We start from the raw sequence: 24,125 nt of genomic DNA, 5'->3' as shown, positions 1-24,125 counted from the left end.
GACTCCGTCTCAAAAATAAAAATATAAGCATTCCCTGTCCTAAACCATCAACAACTGCTAAATTAACTGTACCCTTTATTCCCTGCAAGTTCTTTTTAGCCAGGGAGCTAGGATTCAGTCCCCTCTCCCTTCTGAGTCTCATACCCCCTGCTCTCCCCTCCCTCTGCAGGAGCAAGTCCCAGTCTGAGATGAGCCTGGAGGGCTTCTCAGAGGGACGGCTGCTGTCGCCGGTGGTTGCGGCAGTGGCAGCCCGCCAGGACCCGGTGGAGCTGCTGCTGCTGTCCACCCAGGAGCGGCTGGCAGCAGAACTCCAGGCCCGGCGGGCACCACTGGCCACCATGGAGAGCCTCTCGGACACTGAGTCCCTGTACAGCTTCGACTCGCGCCGCTCCTCGGGCTTCCGCAGCATCCGTGGCTCGCCCAGCCTCCACGCCGTGCTGGAGCGTGACGAAGGCCACCTGTTCTACATTGACCCTGCCATCCCTGAGGAAAACCCATCCCTGAGCTCGCGCACTGAGCTGCTGGCGGCTGACAGCCTGTCCAAGCACTCGCAGGACACGCAGCCCCTGGAGGCAGCCCTGGGCAGTGGGGGCGTCACTCCTGAGCGGCCCCCCAGTGCCTCAGCCAATGACGAGGAGGAAGAGGTTGGGGGTGGGGGTGGTGTGCTGGCCTCCCGTGGGGAGCTGGCGCTGCACAATGGGCGCCTGGGGGACTCGCCCAGTCCTCAGGTGCTGGAATTCGCGGAGTTTATCGACAGCCTCTTCAACCTGGACAGCAAGAGCAGCTCCTTCCAGGATCTCTACTGCATGGTGGTGCCTGAGAGTCCCACCAGCGACTATGCCGAGGGCCCCAAGTCCCCCAGCCAGCAAGAGATCCTGCTCCGTGCCCAGTTTGAGCCCAACTTGGTGCCCAAGCCCCCACGGCTCTTTGCCGGCTCAGCCGACCCCTCCTCGGGCATCTCGCTCTCGCCCTCCTTCCCGCTCAGCTCCTCGGGCGAGCTCATGGACCTGACGCCCACGGGCCTCAGTAGCCAGGAGTGCCTGGCAGCTGACAAGATCCGGACTTCCACCCCCACTGGCCACGGAGCCAGCTCCGCCAAGCAAGATGAGCTGGTCATCTCAGCACGCTAGCACCCTTGTTGTGTGGCCAGCGGGCCCAGGCAGGAGCAGGTGGCCCCATGGGCACCTGGTGCCTGTCCCCTGCCGGGCAGCTTTGAGGACAGACCCCCCCAGGGGCAGTTTAGCTTCAGGCACAGGCATCGCTGCTGAGCTGGGGGTCCGTATCCCTACCTCAGCTTAGGACCCCCAGAGCCAAGGTGGCTGGGATCTGGCCCCGCAGATGGGGAAAGATGGGGAAGGGTGTGGAGTGGAGAGGAGCCTGGGCAGCCTGCTGGGTGGGCCACACTCAGCCTGACTGGCCTCCATGGGGGCATTCTGGCACCCCCTGCTCCAGGACAGGCAAGCTGCCTCCCATCACTGCCTGCATGGCTGCTCTCCCCAGGGGCCGGGGGCCTGGGTGGGAGAGCAGTGTCCCGCGCACATGTATTCTCATCTGTGGTCCCAGGCTGGCATCTGCCCTGGCCACCCCCAGATCTGGTGGCCTGCTGGCAAGCCCCTCTGGGTGCCCCTGCCAAGGTGGCCTGCAGTGGCTGTATCATGTTTACAGAAGCCTGCTGGGCTTGGCCCAGGATATGTTGTGGGCTTTGCAAGCCCCCTGCCCACTCTGGTTTTCAGTAGCCTCCTCCTGCGCAGGGCCCCAGGCAGCCCGGGGCCCTGGAGGGGCGAGAGGAGGGTGGGGTCAGGGCCGCCCCTTCTCTGCTGTGCCTCTCAATGCTGCCTCTCTCTGCTCTGGGCCCTGGGCAGCCCAGGCTGCCCTGCGCCTGCTGGCTACTTCCTGGCTTACCTTCTACCCCCAAGGATCCTGGCCACCCAAAGGGTGGTGGGCACTGCTGTGACCACCCCAGCTGCAGCATCAGTGCCCTGGGCAGAAGGAAGGCACCGAGAGCTCCCTTCCTCTGAGGGCGCCACCTGACCCCTTGGTGTCACCCCCACCATGCCTAGGCAGCTCTGGGCTGGGGATCTAGTCCCCCTCAGCTTTCCCTCCTCGCTGGCCTGGGCACCCTCCTGGGAGCAGGCCTTCCTTCCTCCCACCCTCAATGTCATGTTGTTAGGAGGTGGGGCCAAGAGTGGGGTATGGTGGGCGTTGGCTGGAGACCTCTGTCTACTGCCCAGGGAGGGCCTAGGGCTGGGAGCAGTCCTGGTTTAGCCTGAGGTCTCCATAGGGGTTCCTTCCCTGCTGGGTTTGGGAAGCAGTTAGGGAGGTAGCGACCCGGTGTTTCCCCAGAAGCGGGGTGGGAGGGTGTGCATGCTAGTGTCAGCGCGTGTGCATGTGCATGAGTGTGCACCGTTCCTGAGGAAGGGGCTGCTGGGGCCGCCCACCCTACCTGCCCTGCCTGCCTGCTGTCCCTCCCAGCCTGCCAAGGAAACGGTCAGGGAGCATGATGGGGCCTTCGAGGCAGGGCTGCAGGGACAAGCTCAGCTTTAGACACCATCTGTTCCTATCGCGCCTGCTGCTCTGACCCCTGGTTTGGAAGACTGGTGTGTACCGAGGCGCTGACTGCACGGCTGATCGCCTGCTCGTGCCTTCATTCTGCGGTGGCATGGTCCCTCCCACTCTGGCCCCGCCCACAGCCTCCCTGAGTGGCCTAGGCTCCCCTGACGAAGAGCCCCCCATCTCATGATCACTGGTACCTGGGGGCCTGAATCCTGGCCCCCAGCTCCCCACATAGCTGGGACTGGCCCGGATGGCTGTCCTGGGAACCCCTGCCCGCCCTGACAGAGGGAGCTGGGTCTCCCCTTATCCTGTGTAACTCCTACCTTCACCAGACTCGAGGACACCCTGGCCCTGCTGAGGCATAGCTTCAGCCCAGCACAGAAACAAGACAAAATCAGTGGCTCTTGAGAGTTTAGCAAACAAGATAGACTCTCAGAGGAAAGATCTGACAAGTACCCCGGCCAGTCACAGGGAGAGACTTGATGTCTGGTCTTTTAATTCCTCCTCTGCCAGGGTGGGTCCTGGGACCTCTAATGTGGGCATGTCGCCCACCCCAGGACTGAGCCATCAGGGACAGACCCCCCACCCCCAAGGCTGCAGCCACAGCATGTTTCAGGCTTGGGGCTGGGGCAGGCTTGGGCTTAGTCCTGGGCACCCAGGGGCAGCCCACCCCTAATCTGCCTCCTACCCACCTTGCCCCTGAAGGATGGGCCTGCTGCACGTCTCCCTCCTCCACCCCATACCACACTGGGGGATCTGAGCCACCCCCCTCAGCCCGGTTCGGCTCAGACCGACCCCCACTCCATCCCCAGACCTGCAGCACAAGTGTGCGGGCCTGTCCGCCCAGGGGCCTAGGCGACTCCATATGCAATCAGTAGTGAGCAGCCAGGCCCCACAGACCCTCACGCACTTTACGTGCCATTCTCCCCAGACTTTTTTTGTACTTAATGTATGAAAGATCCAAACTAATATTGCTGTAAAAAGAAGAGAAATTAATATAGCTTATTCTATAAATATATCTGTATATAAAGGTTTCTGTATATTGTATAGAGCTGTGTATAAACCGGATGTAGAAGCACGCTGGCTGCCTCGAATGTCTTTGCTTCAGGTGGGGACTGTGTAGAAACCTGATGTCGAGGTTGCAGCAGAGCAGGGGTGGGCATGGGGCGGGGGGCCAGGAGGGCCTCTGCCACTGTTCCCTGGATGGAACAGAAAGCCTAAGGGGGAAACAGATTCCTTGGGACCAGAGCCCGTTTCATCCCAAGATGGAAGGTGTGTTTGGGTGGTTCAGGTTCAGCCCTTTGTCTGTACTGGGTTAGAGCTTTGCTTCTCAGTGTTCACGGTGCTCATGACTCACTGGGGCGCTTGCTAAATGCAGGTGCAGGTTCAGTGGTCCGGGGTGGGGCAGGTATAGATTTCTAACCTGCTCCTGCTCAGCCAGTGCCCTGGCCCAGGGCCACACTTTGAGTTGCAGAGAGGGAGTAGAAGACCCTCGAAGGCCCCTGTGAATGAGGGCAGCCACTTGCGGAGTCCTGCCTGTGTGAGAGATGTGCCAGCGGGTGCACGTTCATACTGCAGCCTGGAAAGATGCAGCTTGCTGGCCACCCCTTCCTCCCTGAGGGGTCTGAGGCTCAGAGAGGATAAGCTGCCCAAGACTGCTGAGCCAGCAATTGGGGGACCAGGCTGGTCTGACCATGCCCACCTCCCTCCCCAACAATGCGGACAGCTAGGGCAGGCAGGGGTGGAAGATCCCAGTGGGACAGCACTGAAATGCAGGGCCCACCAGACGTCTTTGCTGAGGGCTTTCCTAAGAGGGCACAAAATACCTGGCCAGGGCCAGCGCAGCCCAGGAACCCCAACCCAGCCTGGCTTCGGGGCAGTGAGGCCTGGGGAGTGGCTGGAAGGCCCAGGTGGTGGGGCCTGCCCCCTCCACACAGCAGGTGGCGCTGTTCATCCAGTCAGTCCTGCCTTGGCCGCAGAGTCAAGTCACAGGCACTGACCCAGCCAAGCTGACCGGACCTTTCCCTTCCCCCTACCCTGCCCCCATCTCAGCCCCCAGTGTCCAGTGACCCTACTTGGTGAGGGGCTGGGGAGGGTGATAGAAGAATGCCCTCAGCCTTAGAGCCTGTCTTCACCCACAGCCACTGAACAGAAGAAGAAACGGGCCAAACAAGGGTGAAGACCTGCCCAAGGTCGCCTGGGAGGTGGGGACAGACTGGGGACCAGAATCAGGGCCTCCCAGCCTAGGACTCCGGCCTCCACCACACCCGATGATTTTCAGAGGTTCTTTGCCCTCAGTGGTTTCATTGGTCTGCAAATTATCCTGTCCAGTGAGCACAGCACAGGCAGAAGAAACTGAAGGCCAGGGAGGCTCTGTGGCTTGCCCGGGGCCGCAGCCAGGGTGTGGCATGGGGAGGGTCTTGAGAGGTCAGTGCTGGGAAGGGCTAGAGAGGCACTCTGCCTTGAGCTCCACTCAGTACCTGCAGCAGCCCCCTCCTGTCCTGGTGCCCCTGCAGTCAGGAAGGGGATCTACCCTGCAGGCCCCCACACTCAGGTGCACCCTTGGGCCCTAGTCCAGGGAAGCTGGACCCCCAGCCTCATGGCTTGCTGGATTGACACTCACCCCACTTTCAGCCCTTCTCTTCCTCTGTGAAATGGCCTGATGCCAGTGCTGTGTGGGTCCACGGGAGGGCAGGAGAGTCCCGGGGTGGGGAGGACAGGGCTCTACCTCCTCCTGGGCTGGCCTCTACACCCATTACCCATTAACCCTCAGGTCCCAGCATCCCTCTCCCCAGTGCTGCCTTCTGTCTGCCACCTCCTCCTGGCCCTGCTCCCACTCAAGGCCCAGTGATGGGTGCTGGGAGCTGATTGGAACTGGAGAGGGCACCATTTACTGATCACTGACCTGGCACTTTACCTCCACTGTGAGGCAGGGATACTGAGCATCCTTTATAGATGAGGCCTCTGAGGACAGAGGGCAGGCCTTGGGGACTAGGTGGAGCTGGCCACAGGGGACAGCCATGTCTTCTGGGCTAGGGCTGAAATCTCAGCCCCTCACTCACTGTGGCACGGTAGGGAAGCCAGGGGCACAGATGGGGACTCATCTCCATTGATGGGCCCCCTAGATCCTGGTATGCAAGTCCCCTGGGCCCCTTTCACCAGCCTAGCCACCTTCCTGCCCCAGCGGTACTTGGGCCCCAACTTCATTATGGAGTTGGCAGATGGCAGCCTCGACTCTTGGCTGAGCCCTTGAGTCTGGGACATTTCAGTCACCTCTTTCCTCCAGTCCAGAGATGAAAATCCCTGGGGACAGTTGCTCCTTTGCTCAGTGACCTAGTTGAACAGGGGAGATGGCAGGGCCTGAGCTCCCTTGGCCGGATCAGCTCCTATGGGGTTAACAGAAGGCTCCATTCCACCCCTTCCAACTTCAAGGCTACCCCAGAAAATGAATAATCTATAATCTTAATTGCTTATAATTCAATGGAGTTGGAGCGTTAGGGACAAAGTACGAGTCTTCCCTTCTACCTCCAGCCCTTGCTGACCAGGACAGGGACAATGTGTAGCTCAACGGATGGTGGTGAGAACTTAGATGATGGTCAGTTATGTAGCACGTGGGATATGGAGGAAAGATCCATGGGTACATGGAGGCTTATAGAGAAGCTGGTTCTGTGGCTGGTCCCAGGCAACTCATAATGTAAATCCGTTTTTAAGAATCGCATGGTGTAGGCGGGTGTCTACTTTGTCTGCAGGCAGGCCTGACCCCGGGTGGAGGAGGGGCAGGGTGGAGAATAACAATTGTCTTAAGGGAGTCTGCGGAGGGAGAAAAACCTCTGGGTGTATCAGCTGGAAAAGAATAGGAGTCTCAGTGTGGCCCCTCTCCCCCCTCTCAGCCCAGCCCCTGCGCAGGCGATGGGGGAGCTGCTGTCAGCACACACAGCTGGGGCCTCCAGCAAAATCCCATTCTATATATCTAAGAGCAACAGCTCCGAGAGCGGCCCCCAGAGGGACAAAACCTCATTGTGAGGCACCCGCCGGCCTCAGCACCCCCTCCCCCAACCCCAGAACTGTTGTGGCATTGACCCCCCTCGGCGGGCCACCACGGGCCTGCTGACTGGGCCACATCTGGGACTCAGGCACTGGCTGCCCCTCCCCCACGGCTGGCCACTGAGGACCGACAGGGAGGCTGGGGTGGCAGCGGCTTCCAGGCCTCTCACCCCATCCCCACCGGGTGGCCCGGCTTGTGCCCCGCCCTCCCCAGGGATGCTGCAAGGCAGAGGTGAGAGTCCGAGGCGGGCTAGGTTGGCATTTTGATCTGCCAACAGTCCCCCACACCTCTGGCCTCTGTTTAGTGGCTTGTCAAGCCGTGATTGGGTGAGATAGGTTTTTCCAGCTTTTACACGCTGCCTTGAAGGGTCCTGAGAGGCTTCAAGTTGAGCCACTCTGAAGTGGGATGATTCTCTAGGTTGGGGATTCCAGAATTATCTGCTCCCAAGGTTTCAGAGGTCTGGGGTTCTGTAGATTTTTGTTTGTTTGTTTGTGTTTGGAGACAGGATTTTGCTCTGTCACCCAGGCTGGAGTGCAGTGCTGCAAACATGGCTCACTGCAGCCTCAACCTCCTGGGCTCAAGTGATCCTCCTGCCTCAGCCTCCCGAGTAGCTGTATCACAGGCATGTGCCACCATGCCTAGTTAATTTTTTTATTTTTTGTAGAGACAGGATCTTGCCATGTTGCCCAGGCTGGTCTTGAACTCCTGAGCTCAAGCGATCCTCCTGCCTCAACCTCCCAAAGTGCTGGGATTATAGGTGTGAGCCACTGGAGCCTGACTGGATTCGGTAGTTTGAAGATGCTACCATCCATTCATTCAACACATTTATTGAGCACCTACTGCTTGCCAGGTCATGTTCTTGGTGTTGAAGTTATAGCAGTGACCGATACAGAAAAATATCTTGCCCTCATAGGGCTTTCATTCTAGAGCAAGAAGGATAATAACAGAAACTAAATAGGAATCATTTACATGGTGAACAAGAAAGGCCTAGGTAGGGAGAACTGCTTTAGGTAGGGTGGTTGGGGACATGACGTTTGAGCTGAGACCAACTGCTACAAAGAACTAGCCATGTGGAGACAAGCATTGTAAACAAATGGAATAGCATGTGCCGAGGCCCTGTGGCAGGTGTGGACCTCACATGTTTGAGCAATGGCAAGGAGGCCTCAGTAGCTGTTATTCAGTGAGCAATGTAGAGAAGGGAAGAGCTGAGGTCAGTGGTAGAGGTGGGGCCTGAGAAACCAGAGCAAGACATTCAGATGTTGTTTTGAGTGCAAAGGGAAACTTAGTTTTGCAAAGGAATGACATGATTGGATGTATGTTTCAGAAAGGGTGATTTGGGAGGACTGAAGGGGAAATCATTGAGACAAGAGGCTGTGCAAGTTGGGCGGGACAGAGATGCGGAGGCAGTCAGTCATAAGGGTGAAGGCAGGGGCACAAGGACAATGGCTTTATCCTGGACTTATATCGAGTTAGAACCTCCAGGTTTCATTATACCAGACAGGGCCATAGTAAAGGAGAGCTTGGATTCCCAGGGCAGCCAGGATTTGACGCTGAACTTTAATGACCTTGAAACTCTTGGCCAGGGCCGGGAGCCGTGGCTCACGCCTGTAATCCCAGCACTTTGGAAGGCCAAGGTGGGCGGATCACCTGAGGTCAGGAGTTCAAGACCAGCCTGGCCAACATGAGGAAACCCCGTCTCTACTAAAAATACAAAATTAGCCAGGCATGGTGGCAGGTGCCTGTAATCCCAGATACTCAGGAGGCTGAGGCAGGAGAATCACTTGAACCCAGGAGGCGGAGGTTGCAGTGAGCTGAGATCGAGCCATTGCACTCCAGCCTGGGCGACAGAGCAGAACTCCATCTCAAAGAAAAAGAAACTTTTAGACCTGCATTGTCCAATACCACAGCCACACGTAACTGTTTAATTACAATTAAACAAAATGAAACAATCAGTTCTTCAGTCTCAATAGGCACATTTCCAGTACTCACTTGTGGCCAGTGACTACCATACTGGACAACACAGGGAACATTTTCGTCATCACAGTCACAGGACAGGACTTCCTGGCAGTCCTTAATGCATTGAGCCTCAGTTTCCCCATCTGTAAAATGCAGGTAACAACAACGTCTCCTTGATAGGGTGCCTGTGAGGACTACATGAGATAACGCCTGTGTGGCCTGGCATATAACACACGTTCCCTAAATGCAGGTTGTTATTGTTGCTGAGCTGGGTGGGTGGCTAATGAGAGGGATGGGGGCTGTCTCTGAGGTTTGGATTCGGAATCGTGACATCTTGTCCTGTGCAAGACGAAGGCGAGGACGGCAAGGGCACACCCTTCCAGTCCCGACCCCACAGAAGCCAGGTGGCCCTTCGCCCCATCCCGACCTGGGAAGGCCCAACGCCCTGCAAACCTGGGATGACCCCGCTCCCCCGACCCGAGACGGCCTTGCGCCCCGCAAACCTGGGACTGCCCCGCGCCACCCGGATCCGGGAAGGCCCCTAGACCCGCAAGCCTGGGACGGCCCCGCGCCCCCCGACCGGGGACGGTCCCGCGCTGGGACGGCCCCAGGCCCCGCAAGCCTGGGACGGCCCAGCGCTGAGCGCCGCCTGCAGGAGTCGGGAGCGTGGTGCCCGCGACCGGGCCTGGCGCGCGGCGGGCCGGCAGGGGGCGCTGGGCGCGCGGGCGGGGGCGCGTGGGGCGGCACGGGGCCGGGCCAGGCCGCGCGGGGGCGGAGCGCGGGCTGCGACCGGGCGGCCGCAGCCGGAAGCCTAGCCGGGACTGTCGCGCGGGCCGCGCCGGACGATGCCGCGCCCCGGGCCGGGCTGTAGCGGGGCCGCGGCTGGAGTGCGCGCCGGGCAGGCGGGACATGGAGGTGGTGGACGAGACGGAGGCGCTGCAGCGCTTCTTCGAAGGTGAGAGCCCGCTGGCTGGCGGCGGCGACCCTCTGGCAATGGGAACCCCCGGCTGATCTCCCCGGGGGCTGGGGCCCCCCGCTATGCTTCCGCCTCCTCTGGCTGGGACCCTCCTTCAGGCTGGCACCAGCCCGCCAAGACAGGCTGCCGGGGCTGGAAGTCCCCTGGCGGTTACCACCCACCGCCGCTGAAGTTGGGCTCCCCCTCCCCGCTCTTCAACTCGCAGCTTCCTTGGGACTGTATCCCCTTCCAGGTCCGGACCTCCTTTGAGCCTTCCGGGACCCGGAACTTTCCCTAAATTGTGACACTCCCGCCCCCAGCAAACTTCCCGAGTCTGGGGACCCTCCACTGTTCTTCCCCAGAACCCTAAGCGGGCTAGAACCCCCTTCAAGGCCCAGACCCCAGCGTGCCTTCTAGGACCTTCCATACCTCTTGAGGCTGGACCCCAGCCTGCTTCCCAGAATCTGTGACCCCCGCCTAGAGACCAAGACCCCCTGTGTGCCCTTCAGGTTGGCGCCATCACCCTTGACTTCTAGGAGGAGCTGGGACCTCCCCACTGTGCTTCCATGAGGGTAGGACCGCTTTAGAGACTGGGACCCCTTGGAGACTGCCACCTGCTTTCCACAGTGCTGCCTCTAGTGACTCCTCTGCTGTTTGAGGCTGGGACCCCCCTCCCTAGCATGCTCTCCTAGGGCTGGAACCTTCTTGAAGCTGACGTCCCTGCCACCAGTTACCCCTGCTCTCCGAGACCCTTCTGGTGCTGTGAACTTCATCCCACCAGCCCTCTGAGGCTCCTCAGCACTCTGTCCCCCCAACCCTGGAGCTGTGCCTCTCTGACCTCACCCCCTCAAAGAGTGACCTCACCCCCCCCTTGACCCTGAAAGGAGCCCTCTGGGGTGGAATTGACATACACTCCATAATATCTTCTTCTGCCCCCACCCCTACATTGGTTTTGGAGGTCTGCACCTACATCTAACCAACTCCCTGTCTTTTCCTGGACAGCCCCTGCCCCTCCTGCAGGGCCGCCACTCCTCCTGGTGGTGGGTTCTGGAGGGATGGGACAGCCGTGGGAGGGGGAGGGGAAGTGCAAGCTGACGCCTCCCAGTTCACTGGACTTCTCAGAACCTCCCTGGAACATCTAGCCAGACCCTCTGGCCCCCTTTTGTGCCCCTGCTTACCAATGTAGCGAGCCCAGCCCCTGCCCCGAGCTCCCCCTAGTCCCTAAGGCCACATCCTGCTCCTTGGTGCACTGAGAACATTCCCTTCATGTGTGAACCTATCAGGGCTACAGGGCAGGGAACCAGGGCCCAAGTTTCAAGCCCCAGATTCCTGTGGAGTCCTGTGGAAGAGAGAAGCAGGTCTTCCAGTGCCTCAGTTTCTCTCCCTCTGTGACTTGGGAGGCGGGAACCCTTACTCACGCCTACTGGCTGAGCAGCCCAGGCAGGAGCACCCCCAAGCCTCAGTCATCCCACTTCAGGATTCTGAACACCCCACAGACCCAGACCCCAAGAATTCAGGCTTGGACTAGATTGAACGGTTGACTCTGTGCCAGCTGGGCCATCTGAGGGTCTTACGCAGCCCCCCATCTGTCCCGGGGCTCTGGCTCTCCCCAGACACTGTTGATCCATAGGAGCTCTCAAGGGGCCTGACGTGGTTTGAGGCCTTCAGGGAAGAGGGGACCAGACATTCGTGCCTGCTTGGGTTACTGTTTGGGGTGCCTTAGGCCTGCTGGGTACGCAGAAGACCTGTAGGCCAGGCTCCCTTGACTTCCACACTGCCTTCCCCAGGACGCTGGACCTGGACAGAGAGCAGAGGGGTGGGCCTGGCTGGCCTGGACTCCCTGGCTCTCTCCTGACCATGGGTTGGGGGGTGGGGGCTGACGCCACGGCTTAGCCATGCAGCGGCCTGGCAGCCTGGCGGGGGGAGGCTGAGCTGCTCCCTCCAGAGAGATAAGAGGAGACTCAAGAATGTCTGTGGGGAGCAGGGGAGGGGTGTGAGGCTGCCCGCCTAGGAGGGCTGGGCTGGAAACAGCTCCCAGCCTCTGCGATGGGGGAAGGTGTGGGTGGGCCCTGAGGGCTAGGGTCTCTGGGCCACTTGGGAGGGGAAGGCCCATGTGGAGGACCCACTGTAGGTGTGAGAGGGGGCCTGGGAGCGGCAGGGCCTGGTGTGCTTGTGAGTGTGAGTGTAAAGTGCGAGGGAGCGGGAAGTTGTGCTTTTGAGCCGTGGCTGCGTCACTCTTGAGTGCTCTCACACTCGGGACTGGGGCTGGGGACACCTGAGCTCTCATTCTGGTCCCCACTTGGCCTTGGTCATCCCTCTGGACAGTTGATAGCGGACCCTGTGCTCCCGGCTCTGGGCTGGGAGACTGGGAAAGGGTTTTACTGAAGGGTCTGCAGCACAGCGCGCCCCCTCACCTGATGTGGTGCCCCTCCCTGGGCACACCAAGCATAGGTGCTGGGTCCTGCCCTGTGCCGGTGGTGGGCTGGGGGCTAAGGCGCTTTGGACCTCGGGTGGGAGGCCGGGACAGGGCGGCCCCCTCGAGGCTGGTACAGCCGGGCCCCCGTGACCGCCCGGCTAATCCTCTAGAGAGAGGCAGGGCAGCCCAGATAGGCGGGCACGGGGCCTGCAGAGAGGGGACCCGCCGGGCAGGATGCACTGGCTCCCAGCAGGTAACCGGGCCACAGTGGAAGGGGGCCTTGGACCCCAGAGCCAGGGCAGGCACGGGACAGGGCAGCGTCTGAGAATCTGGCCAGGACCTCAGAGTTCTGGTGCAGACTGCACCACTGAGAGCAGGGTGACCGTCTGTGCCTGGCAGGGAGCCCCCAAAGAGCTCTTGCCCTCTCTAGGCCCTTTTTCCTCACCTGCAAGACAGGAGGGGGTGGCAGAGAAGAACCTCAGCTCTGAAGAAGCTCACCACCCAGCCCTGGGGAGGAGGGACATGTTAGAGTATGAATGGCCGACCCTGGAAGGGGTGGCTGCTGGCCCCAGATTGTAGGGGCACATGAGGCTGGAGTGAGCAGCCCAGTGCCCCCCAGAAAGCAGGTGGGTGTGCAGGGAGCCTTGGAGGATGGAGGGAAGTCGCCTTCCAGCAGGTGCTGGAGAGACCACTTGGAGTTTAGTGGGGCCTCTGCCTGGCCTCTGGAGCCTTACTAAGGCTAGAGGAGGGAGGCCTGGGATTTCGCCCCTTCTGAAGCTGATGGGTGGCCTGGACTAGTGACTTCCTTCTCTGGCCTCATTCCCCTCCCAGGGTAAGTAAGTGGGTTGGACCAGAGCAGGGGCTTCCAATGTGATTTTTTAACCATCAAACAAACTCATAGTCTTCTGATAGGGCAGATACAGTGGATAAGGGGGGCTGGGCTCCCCACAGCCCCTGGAGCACCAGGATACTGGTTCAAAAGCCACCCTTCCCAGCTGTGGGATGGGTGAGGGGAGGGGAATGGCGCTGGCTGAGGCTCAGAGAGAAGGGAGTTGGCCAGAGTTAGCCAGAATGGACACCTAGCCCCCAGCTCCCTACCCTGCCACCAGAACCTTGGTGTGGGGACCTACCTGTCAGGGACCAACATCTCTGCCTCTGGAGGGCAGGAAGAGGTCCCAGGTAGAGACTACCTGACGATTTGGAAGAGAGGATCCCCACCTGGACAGGAATCCGGGGCTGAGCTGGGCTGTGTGATAGAGGTGGCACTGTGGCCCGTGTCAGCCTGTCTGTCTCTGTCTGTCCCTGGTGTACCCAGGGAGTAAGTAGATGGGAGGGGTGGCCAGGCACAGGGTTTCCTGACCCCTGACTCCCAGGGAGAGGACCTGCCTCCTGGGTCCATCCAGAGCCCTGCTGAGGACTCTGGTCCTAGCCCCAGTGCATGGAGCTGATTGCCAGACCCGCCCCAGGCCCTGAGCCTGGCAGGGGAGGAAATGGTAGTGGGGGGTCTGACTCATCCCTGTGTCCCCAGCACCCAGTGCAGGGCAGGGGTGGGGAGTGGGCAGGAAGCGTTCTCAGGGTCAATGGAGGCAACAATGGGTATGTGAACAGAGGCGGTGGCGGTGGGGGACGCACCCCAGAAAGCACCTCTCTGGAGGGCTTGGGGTCAGTGCAGGGGTAAGAAGCAGGCAGTTACCAACCCTTTGGCTTCAGGGACTCTCCTGAGACTGGAAAGCTGGACGGAGTGCTCCTTGGGGTCTTAGGTAGAGCCAAGGAGGGCATTTGAGGGCAGAAAGGCCTTTTCCCTTGGGGCCTGGCTCCCCACTTACAAACTCCCAAGGGGTTACAGACTGGCGGGCCCTGGCAGCAGAGGCTGCTGGGTAACAGCCCAGCGGGGCTGCTGATTGGCTGTCACCCTTGGACTTTGCCCTCCCTGATAAGGAGCGGGGAGCAGAAATCATTAACTGAATCATTAACCGGGTGGCCCCGCCCTGCCCAGGCAGCCTGCCTTACCTTCCCACCTTCCTCCTCACGGACCTAGCACATTCCTGGGCCTCAGTTTCTCTCATTGCCTTGGGTACTGGAGTATGTGGGGGCCTCCTCTCCTATTTCCAGGCCTTCAGCCCCTGCTGCCACAGGGTGTGGGTACCTCTTGGTTGGGTCTCGGGGTGGGATGATGTAATGGTTCTGTGCATTTGCCAGCGGGGGCAGCTGGGGTCTGTTCGTAGCTCTGCTGCTTACTCACAGTCCTTCTCTTGGCCGTATCAGGGCACCGCTGTGCCTCCGCTTTCTCATCTGTAAAATGGGAATGCAGTTGTAATGGCAGGGCCTCCATCCCAGGGTTTCTGGGGTGATTAGGTAAGATAGTGCCTGGCCTGGTGAGCACTCCATTGGCCCATGGCTGGTGTTCTACATCCTACCTTGAAGATTACCGGTCCCCAGGATAGGTCAGTGCCCCTAAGCTTAGGCGGCTTGTTGAGCATGTTCTGTGGTTCTGTGCACAGGGCCTGCACCATGACAGCTTTGGCCCAGCGTGACCTGGTCCTGGTCCCTGGCACATCCAGTAGGCCCACCCCACCTCCCCCTCTGAGATTTGGGTCCTGTTCTTGCTGCCAGCAAGGGGGAGGGGCTTGACTATATTGTGGCTTCGTCTGCCGCACCCAGGCTCTTTGCATGTTGTCTTCCTGGAGTCCTGGGGTGCAGTGGAAGGGTGGGTGATGTCCTCCCATTTCTGAGGCGTGCTGTGAGGCAGGAGAGGAAGGCGATGATGTATCAGGCTCCCTTAAGGTGGCCACAGCAGAGCTGGGACTGGAGCCTGGGTCCCAGCTGGGTACCAGCCTGAGGTGGGCAGGGAAGGGGCCTCTCCTCCTGACATGCTGAGGAGTGGCTCCAGCATGGGTGGCCACACCAGATGACGTCCCTGCAGCCTCCTTGACCTCTCTAGACCTCAGAGCCCTCACTCACATGGGCAAGGTTGCACGACGTGAGCAGTTAGACCCCATGAGTGCCAGGGCCTGGAGTGCAGGGGGAGGGGCAAAGCCCCTGGGTGGGGAGTACGGTTGGGTCCGGAGCCCCCTGCCGGCCTAGATTATGGAGGGGTTCCCGGGCATTCTGTCCTCCCTGTGCCCCAGGTCACATCAGTGAGGGAAGTTCTCCCTCCAGCTGACCCGGGTCCCTGCAGCCCCCGGAGGGCACACCCACAGCATCTGTCTCTCCTTTGTGGAGTTTGAGGATCCTGTCTCCCTCGGGCCTCCCTCACTTCCCCTCTCTTCTCCCTCCATGGCTGGGGGAAGGGGATCCCCATCCCCTGCCCTGCTAGCTTGGAGGCAGGGGGCTGCCTTTAGGGAGTGGAGTTGCACCTGTGACACTGAGTTCACTGAGTGGGGCCTAGCTTCAGCCGGAGCTGCTTAGGGAGGGTCTGACAGCAAGTCGGGAGGGGGCTTGGAGGGAAGAAGAGGAGGCGGGAGCTCTTCCTGGGTGGCTACTAACCTAACCCACACATGGGATGCTGTGCCTGTGGGCCTGGGCCTGCCGTTGGGTCAGTGAGCACTTGTGTACATGCGTGTCCTGGCATACACACCTGTGAAGTCTGATGAGGTGCGAACATGCACAGGCATGCTCGTACCTCAGGGCTTTTGCACCGGCTGTCCCTACCATCTGGAACCTTCTAGAATGGTAGACATTTTACTGCTCTCGTCGTCTGACTCTGCTCCCTAGAGTGTCGAAGGTCCATGTGGGCAAGGCTTTGTGTCCCTTGTTGCTCACTGGCTGTAGCTCCAGCTGGGCACTGTGCGTTGCCTGACACAACAACAGGTGCTCAGTAAACAACCTGGATTCAAATGAATGAAGCACACAGGATGAAACGGTGCGGTGTGTGCGATGCGTGGTGGTATGTTGAGTGGGGCATGCCGCGTGGGTGTCAGTACTGCTGTATGCGGTGAGTAGGGGGGCATGTGGTACGTGATCATGGCATGTCAGTGGGCATACCTGACTGCAGGGTATCCCTCTTATGTACACGTGGTGTGTGTTGCAGTGTGCGTGCCTGGGGCCAACGGTTGCGCGTAGGCACAGATGGGGCACAGGTGGACCCTGGTGGGAGCACTCGCTGGTGGCGACTTGTGTCCACCCCAAGCTGCAGGGTCTCTACCTGGCACCTGGTGGCCTGCCTCCTCTGGTCCCTGTGGGAGAGAGTAGGAACAGGTCCTAGCCGCTGGCCTTGGTGCTGTTGGACCTGGCTTTGGAGCATGTTGGGGCTGTGAGTTCAGCCTTGTGTTGACCTGAGGACAGGGTGGCAGCTTCGTGGGGACTTGGAGTGGATGTAGCCATAGCCCAAGGGTGGCTAAAGATTTCTGGGTCTCGGGCTGGGTGCGGTGGCTCACGCCTATAGTCCCAGTACTTTGGGAGGCCGAGGTGGGTGGATCACAAGGTCAGAAGATTGAGACCATCCTGGCTAGCATGGTGAAACCCCGTCTCTACTAAAAATACAAAAAATTAGCCGGGCGTGGTGGTGGGCGCCTGCAGTCCCAGCTACTCAGGAGGCTGAGGCAGGAGAATGGCGTGAACCCGGGAGGCAGAGCTTGCAGTGAGCCGAGACTGAGCCACTGCACTCCAGCCTGGAGATGAGACTCTGTCTCAAAAAAAAAAAAAAAAAGATTCTGGGTCTCCTAGAAGAGAAGGTTCTCCGGCTGGGCCGGTGGCTCATGCCTGTAATCCCAGCACTTTGGGAGACTGAGGCGGGTGGATCTCGAACACCTGTCAGGAGTTCGAGACCAGCCTGGCCAACATAATGAAATCCCGTCTCTACAAAAAATGCAACAATTAGCCAGGCATGGTGGCACGCACCTGTAATCCCAGCTCCTTGCAAGGCTGAGGTGGGAGAATCACTTGAACTCGGGAGGCGGAGGTTGCAGTGTGCCAAGATCGCGCCACTGCACTCCAGCCTGGGCAATAGAGTGAAACTTTGTCTCAAAAAAAAAAAAAGAAAAAAAAAAAGTGAAAAAAGAGAGGGGTCTCTGCAGGCAGCCTGTGGGGCTCTTCTGCATTTTTGGTAAGAAGTTGGGAGAGAACAAAGACTACTGTGACTCAGATTGAAGAACCTGATAGAAAAATGGCTCAAGAGCCCCATCTTTGTGAGGTGTGGCTCCTGGGCCCAAGCTCACTGAGGATTTGATTTGGAGAATCAAAGGGTTGCTTGCACAAGCGAACATTTGACCTGAAGGCATTTTGACTAAGAAGGCTGTGGTGACAATTTGAAGGCTAAAGCAGGGCAGCTAGCAGTTATAGATCTTTTTTTTTCTTTTTTTTGAGACAGAGTCTCGCTGTGTCACCCAGGCTGGAGTGCAGTGGCACGATCTCGGCTCACTGCAACCTCTGCCTCCCGGGTTCAAGTGATTCTCCTGCCTCAGCCTCCTGAGTAGCTGGGATTACAGGCATGCACCACCACGCCTGTCTAATTTTTGTATTTTTAGTAGAGACGGGGTTTCACCATGTTGATCAAGCTGGTCTCAAACCCCTGACCTCGTGATCTGCCCACCTTGGCCTCCCAAGTGCTGGGATTGCAGGTGTGAGCCACCATGCCTGGCTATAGATCATATTAATAAAAAGAGAAAGTCCAAACCAAAGGAGGTGAGGCCTACTGTGCCTTGCCCCCATGTAAACTGGTTGGGAGATGAGCCACAACACTAGGGGCTTTCTGTGATTGGGAGGACGGGAGGGGCTGCCTGGGCAGGCAGGGAGGCAGTTGCAGAAGGCTGACCCACTGGAAGGGATGACTGGGGCCGAGGCCGACAGGCTGGATTGTGCTGTGCGTGCGTAAGAATAGCAGCAGAGTGCTGGCCATGCCTCAGAGGGACTTAGGAGAAGGCACGGAGGCCCCTCGGAGGCTCCGGAGCAGGTGTGCAGCCTGGGTGGAGGCGTGAGGGCAGGAAAGGAGATGGGAGTCCCAAAAGAGATGGAAAGAGGGCGGTTCACCCTGACTGCGGAATGGCCTCCTGAGGGTCACCTCGTTTAAGGCTCACTCCATGGCAGGGATTCGTGCTCCATCTGATGGAGAAGGAAGCCAGGTCTCAGGTCACTTGCTGAGGGTCACAGCCATGAAGTGGGGAGTCCACATTCGAAACTAGGCCTCTTTGACTCTGGGGATCTCTCTGGGCATCGCAGTTATGCCCAGATGGGCTGTCCCCTGACTGCTACCACCCTGGCCCTCAGCTGCTGCCTGAAGCTAGGGTACCCCTCAGGTTCAGATGCCCCGAGTGGACACTCAGAGCAACTGGGGTCTTTAGGAATACGCCTGGGCCCTGGTGCCCCCTGCACCCCAGGTTCAGATCGACCAGGCCTGGCCAGCATCCTCGGGACCCGGCCCACCCTACCCACAGCCACGTGGCTGACGGGATTTCCGCCATGTTTGGGGCATGAATTGACAAGTGCCCCATTGACGGGGCAGGGGAGGGGGTGGGCAGGGCACAAGCCTCCCACTGTGCCGTGCCCCACCCTCCCCCCGTTCCCTGGGACAATGGCCGAGACTCAGCCAGCGGCCACAGCTGGTGGGGGGCGGGGGGGGGCACATGAGCACAAGGAGGGGCGGAAGGGAGGGGTCCTGGGTGGAGGGACCACCTGGGCCCCTGCCTGCTCTCATCCTGCACCTGGCTTGGGTGCCCTCCATTCCTTTCCTGGCCAGCTGGGTGGCCTTAAGGAGAAGAGGAGAGAAGAAGAGAGGGGAGAGGAGGGGGTGCCTTCCCATAGTCTGGATCACAGCCTGCCTGGGAAGGGGCAGTGTCTGGCTCCTGTTCCAGGCAGGTAATAAAGGGCCTAATTAATGAGGAGCAGTTGAGGCGCATAGCTCAGCAGGGCAGGGTCAGGACCTGGAGGAGCCCCGGGTAGCCCCAGCCCTGACCACAGCATGGCCTGGCCGAGGTCCCTCACTGGCCACTTGGCTCATCCACTCCGTGAACATTTCCTAGGTGCCTGTTGTGTGCTGGCATACTATATCCCAGAGAGACAGAACAGGGCAGCGCTCAGAGCCCAGCACCTGCCACTGTAAGCTATGGGCACATGCCTATCCTTTCTGAGCCTCAGTTTCCTCATCTGTAAAATGAAGAAAAAGAAAATCACCTACCTTGTAGGGTTGGGATGAGAATTCAATATGAGCCATGTAAAGTGCATAGCACAGGGCTGGGCACAGAGCAGCCACTGGGCGAGTGAGCTGTGGGTGGTGGGTGGGTGGTGGACAGACACCCATCCTGCCCAACGGGTTGTGTGTAGGCGGGAGGGTAAAGAGCTGATGAGGAATTACAATGCCTCTGCCCATCCCTTGCTAAAGAGAATGGGTGAGTCAGAGATGGCCTCTTGGGGGAATTTACATTTAAGACAAAACCTAAAGCCTGAATAGGAACAGCATGGAACGGCACGTGTGAAGGCCTTGATGTGGGATGGAGGATGGAAAGGAGGCAGGGGCCCACCACGGAGAGGAGGGGAGGGAGGGGACCTGGGGAAGGAGAAAAGGCGGTCGGGGGCAGGCAGGGGACCGTGTCAGGCCTTGGACTGCCAGAGGGCTCCAGATTTCTCCCAAGCAGTGGGAAGCTGTTGAAGGGTTTGAGAAGTGAAGGACAGAGATGCTGGTTTGTGAGCTCATGGTGCTGTTTTCAGGTTATTGGGCCCTGGGCGGTGTCTGGCAGGCCCGGCTTCCCTTCTCTCAGAGAGGTCTTGAGGATCAGAGTGAGCCATGTGGCCCATGTTCCACATTCTGCCTGGCAGGTACCCCTGGTTGGGCTCCAGTCATGTTCTGGGGCTCTTTTGGGAGCGGTGGGGAGAGGCACTCCCAAGAGGGTGCCCATGGGACCCTGCCCCCATCCTGGGTTCTTGGGGGCTGTATCCCAGCCTCAGCAATCCCTGGGCTTTGGCAAGTCCCCACCCTCGTCTTGTCCACCCGGAATGTCTGTTAGAAATCTCCAGTGTGGTTCACGGGCGGCCTGGGGGCCGAGCGGCGTGGGGAAGAGACGATGTGGCCTCCAGGGCTTCCAGGAGAAGGTGTGGGGTCAGCGTTCCTCAGGAGGCCCTCCGAGCCCCCAACCCTCAAACTTCTTCCCCACCCACTGGCCTCCCCCCAACGCTGCCCCATCAGTTCCCTCCTCCCACCTCCTTCCTCCGTCCTCCGTCCGCCCGGACCCTGGCACGGGAGGGTCCCTCCTCCCCCAAAGCACATCTGGTTCTCGTTAGGGTCTCCCAGGATGCCTCTGCCTGAGGCCCCCTATCCCGAGGGAGGTGGGCAGGAGGATTAGGGGCGATTAGGAGTGCTCCTGGCCAGGAGAGGAGGGGGCTGGGTCTGTTATAAATAGCAACACTATGGCTGCATCAGCCCATCATTCACTGTAGATTCCAAGTTCAGGCTCAAAAACTTGCAGCTTCAGCGGCCAGGGTGGGGGTGATGCTCCAGGTGGGGTGGGGAAGGCACAGCAACCGCTAGCCACACCCTCCCCCTTAGAGTCAGGCCCCTGCACCTGGCTGGAATCCTCCTTGCTGTGTTGCCTTGGGTAAGAGATTTGACCTCTCTGAACCGTGGGGATGGTGATCATGTACCTATTTGAACATTCCCACTGTTTAGAGAGGGAAAATGCATAAAGCACTTAGAATCGTGCCGGGCCTGGTAGGCAGTCAGTGTGAGCTGCAGTCACTGTCACTGCCACTGTCTTTGTCATCATCACCATGATGAGTTGAGAAGCACTGGGAGATACTCACTGTGAGCCACTGTCAAGTCACTGTCTCTGTCACTATCAAGTCACTGTCTCTGTCATGGTCACCATTCTGGGCTGGGAGGATTGAGTAACACGCTGCAAGTGAAGAGCCTGCAGGATGCCTTGCGCATAAGAAACTCCTGTGATTAGGCTGGGGACGGTGGCTCATGCCTGTAATCCCAGCATTTTGGGAGGCTGAGGCGGGCAGATCACCTGAGGTCAGGAGTTCCAGACCAGCTTGGCCAACATGGTGAAACCCCATCTCTGCTAAAAATACAAAAAATTAGCCATGTGTGGTGGCGGGCGCCTGTAATCCCAGCTACTCAGGAGGCTGAGGTGGGAGAATTGCTGGAACCTGGGAGGCGGAGGTTGCAGTGAACCGAGATTGCGCCACTGCACTCCAGCCTGGGAGACTGAGCGAGACTCCGTCTCAAGAAAAACTAAAAGGTAAAGAAAAGAAACTCCTGTGATTATTAATGTATTTGACTCACAAAGTGTCTGGCACACAGTAGGCACTCAATAAATGGGACCCGTGGTTACGGCTGGGTGGGGCCTGAGTGGAGGCAGGGTCCTGGAACCCAGGCATGCAGAGTGGCCACGCCCAGCTGGAGAAGCTGCTCTTGCCCCAGGCCACACCGCCCTGGACGGCCATTGGTGGTGTGTGGTGGGTGTCCCTTGTTCCTAGCTGGGCGAGCTGGGGGTGGGGGTCAGCAGGAGGGCCCTGGCCTGTCGCAGGCAGCGCGTGACTCCTAGGAGGGCTTAGCCGCTCATTAATCACCTAAGCGGGGCTCAGCATTCTTGAAATGCCGGCTGGGGCCAGGGAGGGGCCTGGGCGGGGGGCTCCCAGGGACCCCAGGGCTCTGGGGCTGGGAAGTGAGGACGGCTATTCTGACCGCTGAGCACCCACTAAGTGGCCAGCACTTCACACACCTCATCTCGTTTCATACTCAAAACAGCCCCATGAAGCCCTAGCTGTGCGTGTCCCCATTGCACGAATGAGGAGACTGAGGCTCAGAGAGTGCGTGTCAACTGCCCAAGGTCACTCAGCAGGGAGTGGCTGAGCCAGGATTTGTTCCTGGACCTGTCTGAGCTCAACAGAAGAGGGCAGACCCCAGACTCAGGCTTCAGAGGCCTGTGGGAGGGGCCCTCCTGCCTCAGTGGGGCTGGCCAGCCCGGGTCAACTGTGTGGGTGGGGCTGTCCTCCATTATCGGGGTTGACGCATCTCCCACGTCAGCCCCCTTATCACCCCGCCCTCTGGCTCCCCCCACAAGGTGACCCTGGGAGGGGAAAGGCCAGCACCTCCCCCGTCCTCCCTCATGATGCCCAAGAGCCCTGGCTGCCTTTCCTCTAGGGGCCCCTCCCCTTGGTGGGGCCGGGGCCAGCACAGAGGGCCCAGGAGAGGGCAGCAGGCAGAGGAGTGGAGCTCTGGCGGCCATCATTCCCTGCTGGGAGACCGGGGCAAGCCCTTCCCTCTCTAGGCTTCTGCCTTCTCTGGAAAAAGGGGGCTAAGTTCCCCAGCCCATGGGTGCAGGGAGCTCTCCTGATTCTGATCCCCACTCCCCGCTGCAGCCAGGACCTGGGTGCAGGAGGCTCCCACAGCCCTGTGGGCCCCCAGGATATACGGTCCCACTCAGTCAGGCCTTGTGCTCCTGCGTGCCTGGAGCTAGGCCATCTGGAACTGACCCCTGGAGGACAGGGCAGGACAGTGCCTGTTGGGTCCGAGCCATCCCATCGAGGGCAGTGGGCACCCATGGGGCTCTCAACTCAGTAAGCACCTCATTTGTGCCTCACAGCACCCCATAAGACAGAGGGACAGTGACCCCATTTGACAGATGAGCGGAAAGGACTTGCTCCCTGTCACACAGCTAGAAAGGGGCGTGGCAGGATCGGCCTCTCTGTACCCAGATCCATGCCCTGGGCCCCTCTCCTCTGAGACTCAAGGGGGCCTTGTGCTGGGGCGGGAGTCATTATCAGCGCTTCCTGGAGGGGTGCCAGGCAGTGGAGGTGAGAGCTGGCCCCCACATGGATACTTGGGTGGAAAGGAGCAGGGGCATCTGTTTTGGATGGCCAGCCTGGGCAGGGATGGAGGGCTGGTCCTGGATGCCCAGGGTCTGCAGGGAGCTGGGCCCCTTCCCTAGCCCACCTCTCCTGCCCTGCAGGCCACGACATCAACGGTGCCCTGGAGCCCTCCAACATAGACACCAGCATCCTGGAGGAGTACATCAGCAAGGAGGATGCCTCCGACCTGTAAGTGGCCCCCTTGCCTGCCCTGCACCTGCCCAGCCCCCAGCCCTTTGTCTCTCTTCTGTCACCAGGGAGGTCTGAGGGCCGGACCTGGGGTCTCCCGTGGTCCCACCTGTGGTCCCACCTCTGAAAGCTGCTCCTCGTCCTTTCCCAGCCACTGACTCCTCCGAAATCTCCAGAGTTCCCTGCGGGGAGGGGGCGGCTACTTCCCTGCTGGGGCCGGGGTCCTGGCTGGAGCTGAGCTGCTCCCCTTCCCTGCAGCTGCTTCCCTGACATCTCTGCTCCAGCCAGCTCGGCCTCCTACTCTCACGGGCAGCCTGCGATGCCTGGCTCCAGCGGGGTTCACCACCTGAGCCCCCCTGGGGGTGGACCCTCCCCGGGACGCCATGGTCCCCTCCCACCCCCGAGCTACGGCCCCCCGCTGAACTGCAACAACAACAACGGCATGGGCGCTGCTCCCAAGCCCTTCCCCGGGGGCACCGGGCCCCCCATCAAGGCCGAGCCCAAGGCTCCCTATGCCCCAGGGTGAGTGAGGGCAGGGAGTAGGGGGATACAGAGGCATAGGTGCAGGCAGGGAGCAGGGCTGTGGCCATGGCCTGGGAGGTCCTGGACAGTGGCCTGGCATGGGATGGGTTGGGTGACCGGCTGTGTGTGGGCAGGTGAGGGAAGGGAGGTTGGGTCCAGGCCGAGGGGGGACTTCTGGGCTTTGTTCTGAGGCAGTGGGCAGCCACGAAACTTCTAAGCAGGGGAGTGATGAGGGCTGACGTAAGTGCTAGAAAAATCTCGGTGCTGTGTGGAGAGTGGACAGGAGGTGGCGGGACTGGAGGCTGTGACTGTTTACCTTCATGGGAACACCTGCATACCCGCGCACACATGCCGGGCCCACTCACTCACTCATGCATCCAGCTGACGTGTACTATGGCCACAGGAGTTGGACCATGGCTCAGATGTGGCACCTTAGTTCCCCCTACCAAAGCAAGCCTCATGGAGCCCAGAACCCAGGCCCTTCCCCCCATCTTTCTGAGGAGTCCACACCAGGGGTCTGACCCAGGGCTGAACCTTGGGACTGGCTTTGGCCAAAGGTTCCAGGCAGCCACCTGCCCAGCCAGACGCCAGGGCAGCCCCCGGGGCACATGTTCACAGTGGGAGGCTGGGAGCGTGGGTCTGCAGGGGAGCTCAGGGCAAACATGGGCGCCCCTGTCTCTGGGTAGAAAAGCATGAAAACACTA

General features: G+C 59.8%; 2 protein-coding genes and 1 long non-coding RNA gene across 10 annotated transcripts in view; 2 read left to right on the top strand and 1 right to left on the bottom strand.

Annotated features, from left to right (window-relative positions):
• DAGLA (diacylglycerol lipase alpha) overlaps nt 1–3,630 on the top strand; it is a 28,578-nt gene extending 24,948 nt beyond the window's left edge. The window contains 1 exon segment of the mRNA XM_017878432.1: nt 170–3,630. Within this exon segment, the coding sequence (XP_017733921.1) occupies nt 170–1,130 (961 nt within the window). The 3' untranslated portion in view covers nt 1,131–3,630.
• A 5,728-nt stretch (nt 3,631–9,358) lies between these two features.
• MYRF (myelin regulatory factor) overlaps nt 9,359–24,125 on the top strand; it is a 36,599-nt gene continuing 21,832 nt past the window's right edge. For all 8 annotated transcript variants that reach the window (XM_017878430.1, XM_017878428.1, XM_017878429.1 and 5 more), the window contains exons 1-3: nt 9,359–9,509; nt 22,812–22,899; nt 23,158–23,421. In XM_017878430.1, coding sequence (XP_017733919.1) covers nt 9,464–9,509; nt 22,812–22,899; nt 23,158–23,421 — 398 coding nt within the window. In that variant the 5' untranslated portion in view covers nt 9,359–9,463. The remainder of the gene's footprint in view (nt 9,510–22,811; nt 22,900–23,157; nt 23,422–24,125) is intronic.
• Nucleotides 10,755–14,775, bottom strand: LOC108533606 (uncharacterized). The gene is made up of 4 exons (XR_001886771.1): nt 14,343–14,775; nt 13,936–14,217; nt 12,371–12,432; nt 10,755–11,171 (listed from the first exon to the last, which is right to left on the bottom strand). It is a non-coding gene; the product is annotated as an uncharacterized LOC108533606 (long non-coding RNA).

This window comes from Rhinopithecus bieti, unplaced genomic scaffold, assembly GCF_001698545.2.
Source record: "Rhinopithecus bieti isolate Rb0 unplaced genomic scaffold, ASM169854v2 scaffold_11488, whole genome shotgun sequence".
Taxonomy (NCBI): domain Eukaryota; kingdom Metazoa; phylum Chordata; class Mammalia; order Primates; family Cercopithecidae; genus Rhinopithecus; species Rhinopithecus bieti.
The sequence above is the reverse complement of the archived record's forward strand: the minus strand, read 5'-3'. Positions and strand labels throughout refer to the sequence as shown.